This window comes from Peromyscus eremicus, chromosome 8a (assembly GCF_949786415.1).
Source record: "Peromyscus eremicus chromosome 8a, PerEre_H2_v1, whole genome shotgun sequence".
NCBI lineage: Eukaryota > Metazoa > Chordata > Mammalia > Rodentia > Cricetidae > Peromyscus > Peromyscus eremicus.
In genome coordinates, this window is record NC_081423.1 from 51,743,060 (window position 1) to 51,756,186 (window position 13,127).

Consider the following 13,127-nt stretch of genomic DNA (forward strand, 5'->3'; position numbering starts at 1 on the left):
CAGGGAGGGCTGAGCACCAGGGCCTAGTGCTGGGAGAGGTCCCCAGGATGTTGTCTCGCACAGGACACGAAGCCTACACCGTTTTAACCTCAAGTCAAATGAATATTTATGCATGTGCCCCATGAAATGGAGGACGGCAGCCATCGTGAAATAAACCAGTTAAACAAAGGAACCTTCCCATTACTGTATTTGGCGCCACCCCCGACCCCGCACTTAAATCTCAAAAGTGCGTTTTATCTGTACTTAATAAACTCACTCTCCCCCTACATACCCTTGGCCGACTACTTGGTTCTAATGTGTCTCAACTTCCCACTTTTCACACTTCTCTGCCCACCTCACCCACTCTCTGGGCGTGGCTAAGCCTTCTCAACCCTTTTTCTCTGCCGTTCTGTCTGCTGCCCAGTCTCTCCTTCACCCTCACATACCCCTAAACGTAGGAAGGAAGCCGCAGAGGCCAGCTTCGCACACCGGACTCTCCTCACAAACTTCCCTTCCCCGCCGTGGATGGCCATACCCTGCCTCCCTGCCTGGCAAGGGAGTAACCAGAAATACAATCAGGCCTGACTTCTTCCCAGAGCTCCCGAAGGGTGCGAGGCGGAACAGAGAGGTGACCTCAGGAAGAGAGTGCGGTTAGTGGGGACACAGGTCAGAGGGTCTCAGATACCGTCCACAGAACCAGGCCAGTTTGTTGCTAGGTAACCAGATCTCCTATCACTGCAGGAGCGCATCACACTAAGGCAGCCTCTGGCTGGCTTCTGCTGTGTCTCTCAGACATCCACTCTCGTGGGACTTTGAAAGTAGGGGGAGAGGAGGATAAGAACCCAGCCACCACCCCCGAGTGCCCCGGGGCTCTGCCACTCATCGTTTTCCTCTGAAAAGAAGGCCATCTGGGCTGTTAGGTAGCTGCCACCATGAGTTTGGGCATCATGGAAGAGGAGGACCTGGCCGAATACTTCCGGCTGCAGTATGGGGAGCGGCTTCTTCAGCTGCTGCAGTGAGTGCTTGGGAGTCCGTCTGCCTCACCTCTGAGTTCGGGACCACCCATACCCACACCATGTCCCACTGCTTGCTCTTTCCTACAGCCTGGTGGTCTTAATTGCCTTACCCCATTACCCAGCTCCACCCTGACTGAGTCCCCATCCCTCACTCGCTCCTGAAAGCCCGGGTAGCCCTCTCGCCTCAGCACACTGCTCCTTTCACTAAAGTGAGAGCAGAGACCCCTTTTCCTGTCCATGGGTATCTGTCTCCCCAAATTACTCCCTACCCCAGCCTGCTCCAGCCTCAAAAGGTCTCTGTCTCCCTTTCACACTTCTTGGGCAGGAAGTTCCCCAATGTTGAGGATCAGTCAGATTCTCCATCCATCCGTCTCCTGGAGAAGAAGAAAGAAGCCAAGATTATGCACCAGGCTATGGAAAACAAGAAGCAGGTGAGGTGGGGAGTTGGAGTGATAAGGGTAGGGGTGGGGATAGGGAAAGGATTGGCTGGGGCTCCACATTAATACATGGTAGTCCCTGTATTTTGTGGGTAGGGTGGCTAGAGCTGGAATTCTGACTGGTGGTTCTGGTCTCTTTCCTCCACAGAGAACAGAAAGGGTGTGGGTCTCAGGGGCACCAGGGTCCTGGGATACTATACTAGGAGCTCGGTGCAGAATAGGGAGTGCAAAATACAAGCCCTTCTGTAACTACATTTTGTTTGAGGTGTTGGGGATTGAATCTATTAGGCAAATGCTACTTCCTCAGCCTTTCAAGATGCTTCTGCTCCAAAGGATATAACACTCTGGGGCAAGTGATGTTAGAATCTTTCTGAGCACCTATGTCTCTTAGAGGGCTCCCTGACTTCTACCTTCTCACATCCCCTAAAGACATTCCAGCGAAGAATGGAAACGCTGAACCTGCGCTGGGAGGAACTAGGTGTCAAAGAAGAGCAGCTGAAAGCCCATATTCAGAAGTTTGAGCAATTCATCCAGGTATGAACCGGTGTGGGCTGCAGCAGGCTGGAGGATTTACACTCCGCACAGGGGCAAACTGTTCCTCCCCAGTACTTGATTTTGTAGGCTCCTCGCCCTGGGTTAAAGGCATCTTCTGTGTTCCAACAGTGCCTGGTGCTTTCCAAGGCATCTTCTATATACCGTGCTGTTTGTAACGTCCTAGGTACCCATCAGTCTCTGCTCTCTAGTTGGCTCTTGTTTCCTTGCCGGTACCTGAGACAGTGCATCAAGTGGATGGGTGGATGGATGGATCAGTAGGTGTGATGGACAGAAGGGTGTGCCCCTATCAGAGATTCATGGATACAGCAGTGAGTCAGAGGGTTTGGATCCACTCACTCACTTGCTCTCTCCATCTTTGTCCTGAAAATGGGGGAACTGATGAAGGCAGGAAACCATTGAAGGAAAGCAAAGAACCCTGTAAGAATTCTGTTTTGAGAATTTCTGCCCTGGGTTAAGGGGTTGGGCAGTGTTCTCTCAATTCCTTCTAAAGAATTTCTGCCCTGGGGAACCAACAAGTTTGTTAGGGTTACTTAGAGAGCATGAGTGAGTGGGTACAAGCGGGAGTGTGCACGATCTTAAAGCAGAGCTGGAAGGTCTGTCCCCAGCATGGATGATGGCTTCCTCATGGTTACATAGATGTTGCCCCTCCCCTAGTCCCCCGCCCCCCCCCCCACACCTATATACTCTAACCCCTCTCAGAGACACTAGGGCCATATGCAACTAAGGCCAAGTTGCATACAACTGGTTGGAAGGAGTGGCTGGGTTCTCAGATGAGGGCCCCATGACCCCTACCCCCTCAGTGAGGGAGCACCAACAGTCAGCAAGACCAATTATGATGACCTTTTGTGACTTGGTGCCAAAGATGGCCACAGTTTGGCTCAGAGGAGAGTCCTGTACCACACTCCCCCTTAATCAGTACTTGGAAGAGGGAGCTAGTGGCGCTAAAATCCTGATTTGGGCTGGCAAGATGGCTCAGTGGGTGGAAGCGCTTGCCACCCAAGCCTGACTTGACAACTTGAGCTAGGCCCCTAGGACCCACACGTTGGAAAGATAGAATTGGCTCCCATACGTGGTCCTCTGACCTAGGCATGCACTGTAGCACGTACATACTCATACACATGCACACACAAAAATAAATAAAAATGTGAACAAAACAAAGCAAAAACCTACCCAGACTTACGGGCCAGCAATCCTCTGGGACCAGCACTAGAGAAGCCCTGAAGGGTTGGGCCCCCCTGTAGGGGCCCATTGCTGCCCCCTCCTGGAGAAACCTTGCTCTTAAAACTCTTCGTTCTGCTCTAAGCACAACTGTGCAGAGCAGGAAAGTCAAAGCGGCAGACACTTCTTCTGAGATGTGGCCTGCCTGGACCAGAGCAAAGTTGATAGAGTATTTGGGAGGGCAGGAAGTTTGAGGGTTAAGGACTCTCCAAATGACTTCCAGGCAGTCTGCAGCTAAGGAATCTCATAAAACTTGCTGCAAATACAGACATCAGTAACTTTTTCTGCCTCGAGCAGGTCTCAGGTTGAGCCCAGACACGTACATTTTTTCAGATTTATGGTCCCTCAGGCCTCTCTGATACTTTGTGGCACTTCTCCATGGCCCCTAAATGTCACCACCATATGTGCCCATCCATGAGGAATCACAGGAGCCACAACAGGAGAAGGGAGACACCTGGTGACGCCTGGGGAAGTGAAAGGAGTGGGCTTGTCCCGAGGGAGGATGCTGCAGTCAGGAGAGACAGGGTCAGAGACTGCTGTCCCCGAGCCTCATCCTTTCTGGGGAGACTTGCCTGTGTCGTCTCCTCCAGCCCAAGCCAATGCCAGGCTGAACTACCTCCTCCGCACAGAGTCTCCTCCACATACAGTTCCATTACTACTGCCTTGGGTTTGTAAGAAAGACAGGGGCTTCCGCTTCACAGCCGACAGCTGGTGAAATGGAGGCACTATGTACCAAATCAGGAGAACATGTGGGCTTCCCAACCCCGGCTGAGCCGTCTGCCCTATGACAAATGGCCGCCACTAAAAACAGAACCACCAAAGCTTGGTCAAAGGCTTCCTGCTTCCATCCAGCCTTCCTTGGCCTTCTTGGATGCAAGAGAGATCTTCCTCTACCCTCCTTTCTATGTGTTCTCTTTCCACCCCCCACTCTCTGAAGTCCAGGGACCCAACTCCCACAGACTCTGAATTTCCTGTTTGCATGCCCCAAGTGTGCAAGACCCCCTCTTGACTTGAGCTAAATTTCTGCACTCACAGCTGCCTCAGGCCACAGAACCAAAGGCTCACCAAATCCTTTTCCTTCACGCCTCCTCTCCAACATGGGCAGCCCTGCAAGCTCTGCCCGCCCTTCTGGTGGACTGAGTTCAACAGACAGAAGGGACCTAGGGTGTCACCAGCCCCAGGTAGGCCAGGGTCTCAGGGAGAGAGGGTGAGAGGCTTGTTTGACTTACACCACCTCCCCCGCCCCAGGAGAATGACCAGAAACGGATCCGCGCCCTGAAGAAAGCCAACAAAGAGCGTGAACTGAAGCGGCAGCGCCTGCGGGAGCTGGCCAAGGCCAAGCAGGAGATGACCGCTCTGCGGCTGGAGCACCAGAAGCTCAGCGTCAAGCTGCAGGACTACGCCATCTTCAACAAGTACCTGGAGAAGGTGGTGGAGAACTCTGAGGTGGGTCCCGGGGCTGGGGCTGCTTCACCACAGCGCCCCGCCTCAGCACCCTTGTCTTCCCCCCAAGTTAACGGAACAGAGCTCAGCTCCAGCTGGCTGGAGTTTAGGGGCCCCTGGAATGGTTATCCTGCTCTGGGGAGAGGCAGCAACCCTGGGGGACAGATGGCCAAGGCCCCTCACGAGGTTGGGTGCAGCCCCTCAATGGGTGGGAGGGCCTGATGGTGTATCTGTGCATGGCTGTGCATGAATTGAGTGTTTACATATGCATTTGGGTATGTATGAGTCGGTGTGGGAAGGGGGAGGGAGGGAGGGAGGAAGGGAGAGAGGGAAGAAGGAGAGGAAAAGTGGAAAAACACCTACCCTCCAAAGACCTGGAGCGTTAGGACATCATGCAGGCTGACTGAGTTTGTGCTGGCAGCCTTCTTTCTGTCCCCTCATCAACCTCTGGGAAGAATAAACAGACCATCCCTTTATGGGGAGATGGAGGCAGCGAAGGTTAAGGCACCTGCTCAGGGCCTCATAGCTTGGAAGTGGCACAGCTTGTTATTTTCCCCACTCCGCTGACACGCCCCCCATACATGCCCTGCCCCCCCGTCTCTGCAGGCCGGGTCACCCCAGCTCAGGAAATTTTCAGCCCTCTTCCGGCAGCACCTCTTGCAACATCTGATGTTGGCATCGCTCCTCTGACCTCTCCTTCTGTCTTCTGTTCTGCTCCCCCCTTCCCAGGCTCCTCTGGGACCTCCTCTCCCCCAGTTCTTTCTTTAGCAGGACTGACTGCCTCAGACTTGCCGCAGTCCCGCCATAACGGTGCCTCCTCCTTACCCCATCCCCTAGTCCTGTAGCCATCAATCAGATAGGGTCCATTCTGCCTCCTAAGTATTTCTGGAATCCAACCCCTGCCCCTTCCTCATTCCTCATGCTGTGAGCTTCATCTGGCGGTCGTTACCTCTGCCCTTTGCTCTTTTGCATTCTACAGCCTCCTCCTCCCTCCTCTTCATCTTCCTCCTCCTCTCTCTACCCCTACCACACATTGGAAAGCATAGAGAAAAATTTAACCTTTCAAGAACTCAACACACAACTTTGTATAATCTTAACTTTTTTCTTCATTCTTTTTTTTTTTTCTAAATAAAACACTACTGGTAATTTAAACCCCTCATATGTCCTTCCAAATTTCAATCTTTCTCTGCTCTCTTCAGGGGTCACCAGTATCATAGTTTTTAAATTTCTTATTTTCAGGAATGTTTATATTTTGTGACTATCAGCTGTCCATAAACTATGCATTGTATTATACTTATCCTTCTATGACTTGGCTTTTTTTTTCTTCGATTAATGATTGTTTTCATTTTTAAACTCTTGTTTTTTAGATTTATTTTTTATTTTTGTGTATATGAATGTTTTGGCCTGCATGTATTTTTGTGTACCACATGCATTCCTGGTGCCCTCTGGGGTCAGAAGAGGACACTGGAGCCCCTGGAACTGGAGTTAGGATGGTTGTGAGTTACCATGCGGGTGCTGGGACTAGAAGCCAGGTCTCTGCAGGAGCAGCTAGTACTGTTGACTGCTGAGTCATCTGTCCAGCAATGTAATTTCTTAAAATAGTGTTTTTAATTGATACATGATAATTGTACACATTTGGAGGATATACTGAGATATGTGTGTTTATGTTTGTGGCTGTGTGTGTGCACTTCATAGTGATCACACTGGGGTAATTGATATATCCATCACCTCAAACATCTATTATTTCCTTTTTGTTGTGGATATTCAGATCCTCTGTACTATTTTGAAATATACAATTCATTATTGTCAATCACAGTTATCCTACCATGCTACACAGAATATTAAAAAATTCTTCTTTTCTTCCAACTGCCCATAACCAGTCAGTGATACTTCAAGGAACTTTTTGTTAATGGAAAATCTCAAACAGACAAAAGTAGAGCCATGCGTTCTAGAGAACACCCATCACTCATCACCTAGCTCCAGCAAAGACCACCTGTATGACCCATGCCTTCCCACCGCCATCATTTGGCAGTAAATGCTATTACTTCAGCCATAAGTATTTCAGCATATATCTCTAAAAATGAGAGCTTTAAAAAAACAAAAACAAAAAACAAAACCATAGCCCACACCCTAGCCTCAAAGACAAACAAACAGAGCCAGGCATGGTAGTGCGTGCTCTTAATTCCAACACTGGGGAGGCAGAGGCAAAGGGATGTCTGGGAGTTTGAATCTAGCCTGGTCTACATAGCAAACTCCAGGTCAGCCCAGGCTACATAGTAAGACTGTCTCAAAAAGGGGCTGGAGAGATGAGTCAGCAGTTAAGAGCCTTGGCTGCTCTTCTAGAGGACCTGGGTTTGATTCCCAGCACCCATTTGGTGACTCATAGCTGTCTGTGACCAGGTGGTCTTATGCTCTCTTCTGGCAGCCTTGGATACTACATGAATTCGGTACGCAGACAGACACGCATGCAGGCAAAACACCCATACACATAAAATGAAAATAAAAATACACCAAAAAAATCATAACCACAATGCCATTGTCAAACCAGTTATGTTATTCTTGTTTTGTTTTGTTTTGTTTTGTTTTGTTTTGTTTTGTTTTGTTTTGAGACAGGGTTTCTCTGTGTAGCTTTGGAGCCTGTTCTAGAACTCGTTCTGTAGACCAGGCTGGCCTTGAACTCACAGAGATCCACCTGCCTCTGCCTCCTGAGTGCTGGGATTAAAGGCGTGTGCCACCACTGCCCGTCTTATGTTATTCTTTAGTAGCAATATTTTAAAGTGTCCCTAATTGTTGCAATAAGGCTCTATGTGCACTTGTTTTTTTTTATTTTTGAGATTAGAATATAATTGCACTATTTCCCTTTTCCTTTTCATTCTTCCAAACCCTCCCATATTCCCCTCCTTGCTCTCTTTCAAATGTATGACCTCTTCTTTCATTGCCATTACATATATATATATATATATATACACACATATACATACATACATATATATATATATATATATATATATATATATATATACACATGTATTCAGTTCTGCTCAGTCTATATAAAGCCACTTGTATGTGTGGTTTCAGGGCTCACCATTGGCACTGGATCCCCAGTTGGTGTGCTTGTCCCTGAGGAGACTGTTTCACCCACTCTCGGCAATCCTTAGTTGTCTGTAGTTCTCTGTGTGGAGTTGAGGCCTCGTGGGCTTTCCTCATCAACTTTGTCATATCTATAATCGTCCTGTTGCACTTGATTTGCTTTAATCAAGGTCCAAACTAGTTTTCCCACACAACTTCTTACATATCTTAAGCATTATGGACATCATACTAAGCAAAATAAGACCAGACTCAAAAGAGAGCCCATCTGTGGTTCTAGTGATAAGTTTGAAACCAGGTAAAATTAGTCTTTGCTGATAAAAATTATAATATTGGTTTTCTCAGTGGTTGTGGACAGATACTGACTGAGGGGAGGGTATAAAGCTATTTTAAAAGTTAGTACATAAAGCAGTGGTTCTCAACCTCCCTAATCCTATGACCCTTTAACACAGTTCCTCATGCTGTGGTGACCCCCAACCATAAAATTATTTCGTTGCTACTTCATAACTGCAGTTTTGCTACTGTTATCAATCATACTGTCAATATCTGGTATGCAGGATATCTGAAATGCAACCCCCGTGAAAGGGTCGTTCAACTCCCAAGGGCTGCAACCCGCAGGTTGAGAGCCACTGGCATCAGGGGCTGGACTTTGTAAAGAACGTCTTTGGCTCCTTGATTCCAGTAGGTCTGAGAAGGATGCTTGTTAACTCTTCTCCTTCTGAGTCAGTGTCTCACGGTCTTACTCCAGGCTAGCCTCAAATTCAAGATCTTCCCACCCACCCCCCTCCCTTTTGGGCCTGCCATGCTCACATCAAACTCCTGATTCTTTATAGTGTTCAGAATAACAAATTAAAGGGTCAGCAGCCTTCAAAAATGACCCTCGAGTGTTGTTGTGAACTCTGGTTTTTCATCCATGTTTCAATCTTTTGTATTTGTTCTTATTGACATTCTTTTCTGGCTGTTCCCATCTCCTCCAACACTGCCTGGAGGGGTCTTCCCCCAGAAGCACATTTGGGAAAAACACCAGGCTGACAGTTCCTGGACACCAACCTGCCACAATGTCATGATACAGAGACATGCTCAGAGAGTCCCTGAGCAGGCACACCAAGATAGTCCCCGGGGAGGCGCATTGGTGTCACGGAACTGGAGGTCACATTGCCCTCTGTAGAGATGTTGCTGGGCAAACTCTTTGCTTCTGGACCCTGCCGGAGCAGGTGGTCTGGATCCTGCAAACCGTTGACCCACTGACTTAACCCTCTCCAGCCCCACTTCTGATGCAGACGATGAACAAAGGCTGAAGAGTGCCCTGTAGGGAGTTAGTGCCTGGGCTCTGTACAGCCCCACCCCTCAGTCCCGAAGACAGTTTATCACTGTGTTGTAACTGACTAGTGGTCTGTCTGTCCTCCCTGTGCCCAACTACCCTCAAGGCTATAAAGTTCAAAAGAACAGGGTCTGGCTTTCTTATCTCCTGCTCTGACAGTAGCATTTTAGCACAGCTCTGTCTGGTCTAAATGAGTGGCTCTTGGAGCATTCTCATTGAATAGGATCACTGTTGCCTTAAGAGATAAGGTGCTTTTTCCAGAGCAATGCTCAACCCTAGTTGGGCCTGGACTTACCTAGAGATAGTCTGCAAAATTCTAATCTACCATAGACATGCTACTAATCTGAATCTCTGAGGTTGGCACTGGGCGGCTATTTTTTTCTAAGGGTCCCTAGGTGATTCTAATATGCATTTGGCATTAGGAACTTCAGGTCCAGGTGAACAACACTCCAACATATGGGGCATAGTCCATGTAAGCCCAGAAGAACCCAATATTCTCATAATACCTGGTTATAGTTATGGCTCGCCTGCCCTGGTGTCCAGGTGTCCAGGTCAGGGGTGGTGGGCGGATATGGCCGTATCAGGCCCTTGAGAGCCAGAGCTATGCAGTGACCCGAGGCCATTGGCCCCTCAGTTTGAAGAGATCCATGAGGTGATCGCCCGGTACAAGACGCTGGTGAGCATGCATCATGACCTCATGCAGTCGGCACAAGAAGGCCAGGAGAAGATTGAGCGGGCCAAGGCACGGCTGGCCCGCTACATGGAGGAGAAGGACGATGAGATCCTCCAGCACAACAACGAGCTGGCAAGACTGCAGATGCGCTTCGACCGGGCCCGCAGCGACGTCATCTTCTGGGTAAGCAGCAGGTCCAGGGTAGGGCTGGCGGGGGGGAGAGGGTCCTGGCTCTGGGTACATGAGGTCTGTATGTGTGCACACGTGCATACAGATCACACACACACACACACACACACACACACACACACACACACACACACAGAAAGAGAGAGAGACAGAGACAGAGACAGAGAGAGACAGAGAGAGAGGTGATTCTCTCTTTACATACTGCCATATCTCTCCCCAGGAATCTCGCTGGGCACACATCCAGAACACAGCGGCCAAGAAGACCCTCCTGCTTGGCACCATCAAGATGGCGACACTGAACCTCTTCCAGATCGTGAGCAAGCAGCTGAAGGAGACCACGCAGGTGTCCCTGGAGGACACACACAAACAACTGGACATGGTAGGAGGAGGCTGCAGAGCTGGGTCCAGCAGGGTGGCAGGGTCAAGGAGGTTCCGAATTGGCTGAGTGAAGGCATGAATCGGGCAGAGCTGTGGCCTTCAAATGTTCACAGTGTCGGGACCACCTACTGGTGGGATTGGGGGATCGCTGGGCACACCCAAGTCAGTAAACCTAAGATGAGCACTTATGAATTTGCATATTTACTAACTCCCCAAGCTATACTGCTGGTCAGGGTTCTGCACACTGAGACCCACGGCATTAGCACCCGAAATCCTTGTTGGCTTCAAAGCACAGGGCCAGAGCAGGGACCCACTGTTGAACTCATTGGCTATACGGAACAGTCCTGTTGGCCACGCACGCTAACAGCTTCAGGGAGAGTCTCAGGCGGGCTCGAGTTGTCGTTGTCGAGGCTGCTCCGTTGTGGGAGGGAGGCTGGGCGAGACAGCCTGGCTGCTGACTTCTTCACTTGTGCATAGATCTGGAGCAAAGCTGGGCACCTTCCTAGAAAGCTGGCTGCACCCAGCCTTCAGTTTATGTTCAGAAATAGTTCTCATCCTCTTAGGTTTCCAGGGAAACCTGTGGCTAGGGCTCAGAACTTGGATCCCCATACTTGCAATAGCACACACTTTACCAAAGGAGCCATCCCCCAGTCTTTGAAATAGCATGGTCGATTAAAATTTCAGAAACTTCTATGAGGAGAGTAGCATTGTTGGACACTTTGGCAAAGCCCTTTAACGTCTGGCTCGGTAATAGGTAGACTGTGCTGTTCGTTCCTGTTGCTCGTTCTGTTCTGACAGGATAGCCAGGGAACCCTGCTCTGGTAGATGGTGCTATGTGCTTGCGAGGGAACACATGAGAAGAGACATAATGCCGTCTTGGTGTTAGGGAACCTGGTTTCCGAGATCCCTGGTGTGCTCAGCTCTCTTCCTTTAGCTGTCCTGGGGAAGGATGCCCTGGGAATTGGTGACCTGCCACTCTCCGCCCCAACCTGTGCCTTCCCTGCTCAGGCCTGAGCTTCTAATCTGTCTCCTCCAAATTCTGAGCTTTCTGAATCCTTAAGGATTTTCACAAGTTTTATTTTTCTGAATCAAACTTCCAGAAGCGCTCCTGGCAAGGAAAATCTGGGCTTGATTTTCCTTGCCAGGAGCACTTCATGTTGCCCAAAGGATATCCTAAGATATCCATCTTCATTCCCTCAGAATATAAGCGCATTGTCAGAAAGTCAAGTGGCCAAGCAGCTAAAATAATAATAATAATAATAATAATAATAATAATAATAATAATAATAATAATGACATGAGCAAGTCTAAGGAAAAGGGGAGGTTGAACCCACATTCTGCCCCTGAGCTGGGGTCACCTTTCAAAAATGAGAAACTGGCTGGGCTGGGTGCACAGCTCAGTGCTACAGCATGTGCCCAGCATGCGTGAGGCCCTGGCTTCTGTCCCCGGAATCGGATGTTTCTTCAGAGCTGTTGTGTGTGGAGCCCAGCTGCGTCTCCTTAGCCTCTGAATCTATGCCATGTCACCCTGACCACAGGCTTTTAAACCAGAAGCCTGTGTGTAGAATTTAAATTTCCCTTGAGGACACAAGGTCATCGCAGTGAACTCCAGGTCTGGGTTCCCTCAAGCGCTTTGATGTTGCCTGAGGACCATTTACAGTTCTGTCTGCAAGATGCCTTACTCTGATGTCCTTTGTGACCCGCTTTCTTCCTTCCTTCTGCGTGTGTCTGACTCCCTCTAAGCAGGTCCCAACTCGGACCCTGCTCTGGTTCTAGTTTGCTGTTATGGTTTGAACCTGAAATGCCCCCCCCCCAGGCTTGTGTTCTAAGTGCTTGTGGCGCTGGTTTGGGAGGGTGAGACCTTTGCCAGCAGAGCCTGCCTGGCGGAAGCAGAGTACGAGGTGCAGGCCTTTGAAGGTGACAGCGGATCCACCTGTTCCAGTCACACTCGCTGCTTCCCTGGTCCCCTGCATGTGAACAGCCACTGCCACATGCTCCAACTGCCATGGACTGGGCCACCCCGCCACATCTTCTACAGTGGACTACAAGCCGTTGAAAGCATAAGCCCCTTTTAAGCTGCTTCTGTCACGTATTTTGAGCACAATGAGAAAAAAGTCACTCATGTGTTTGCTAAGCCTGATTCTTAGGGTCACCTAGAAAATCTGTGAAATGAGACAATGCAGCCACCTCTGGATGTTAAGAATGAGACCGATGAAATCCCTTCCAAGGAGATGCTCCATCTTGGGACTTGGGGAGTGTTTGCTGGGTGAGGTTGATGCTGTCTCCTTGTCTTGCTAGATCCAGCAGTTCATACAAGACTTGTCAGACATATGGACGGAAGTAAAGAAGAAGGAACAGCAGCAAGTCCGGGTGTAAGGAAGCAATACGTTTCTAGAATGTTCTGAGACACCGAGAAAGAGCGCGAGAACGTTCCTACGGAGCTTGTGGTCCAGGCCCCTAGTCCAGCTGTTGAACACCAATGGCTTCCTGATGACACACCCTTTGTTGTTTTCTCCTGTGGCCCCAGTCTATCCCAGCCCTAAGAGCATTAAATGTTTTAAGAAGTTGGCTCTGAAGTTGCCTCTCCTTTTGAAAACTGGTTCATAGGGAAAGAGTCAGTGAGGGGAGACATGCACCCCATCTAAGAGCTGGTCACTTTTGACCGGGTATCCTTTGGCCTTTAGACTTAAAAATAGTTAAGTGTTCGGGAGGGCAACAGGGCCTCAGGCTGAGCACAGTACAGGGGCCTTTCTCTCTTCTACTACTTAAGAAAAAACCTTGTTGTTCCTAGTCAGGGTGTAAGGCTCCCTAGACCCTATGAAGGCAGCATC

General features: G+C 49.4%; 1 protein-coding gene across 1 annotated transcript; it reads left to right on the forward strand.

Annotated features, from left to right (window-relative positions):
• The first annotated feature begins 677 nt into the window (after nucleotides 1-677).
• Nucleotides 678-12,864, forward strand: Ccdc42 (coiled-coil domain containing 42). The gene is made up of 7 exons (XM_059269429.1): nucleotides 678-994; nucleotides 1,321-1,426; nucleotides 1,862-1,966; nucleotides 4,454-4,651; nucleotides 9,691-9,912; nucleotides 10,139-10,297; nucleotides 12,595-12,864. The coding sequence occupies exons 1-7, from the start codon at nucleotides 912-914 to the stop codon at nucleotides 12,670-12,672; spliced, it is 951 nt and encodes a 316-aa protein (XP_059125412.1). The 5' UTR covers nucleotides 678-911; the 3' UTR covers nucleotides 12,673-12,864.
• Nucleotides 12,865-13,127: the final 263 nt, after the last annotated feature.

What these genes read in the sequence shown, in the direction of transcription:
- Ccdc42 (XM_059269429.1), top strand. Translation starts at nt 912, where the DNA reads ATGAGTTTGGGCATCATGGAAGAGGAGGACCTGGCCGAATACTTCCGG. An exon ending in GCAGCGACGTCATCTTCTGG is followed by an intron (nt 9,913 to 10,138) that starts GTAAGCAGCAGG and finishes ATCTCTCCCCAG; the next exon opens with GAATCTCGCTGGGCACACAT. An exon ending in CACACAAACAACTGGACATG is followed by an intron (nt 10,298 to 12,594) that starts GTAGGAGGAGGC and finishes TTGTCTTGCTAG; the next exon opens with ATCCAGCAGTTCATACAAGA.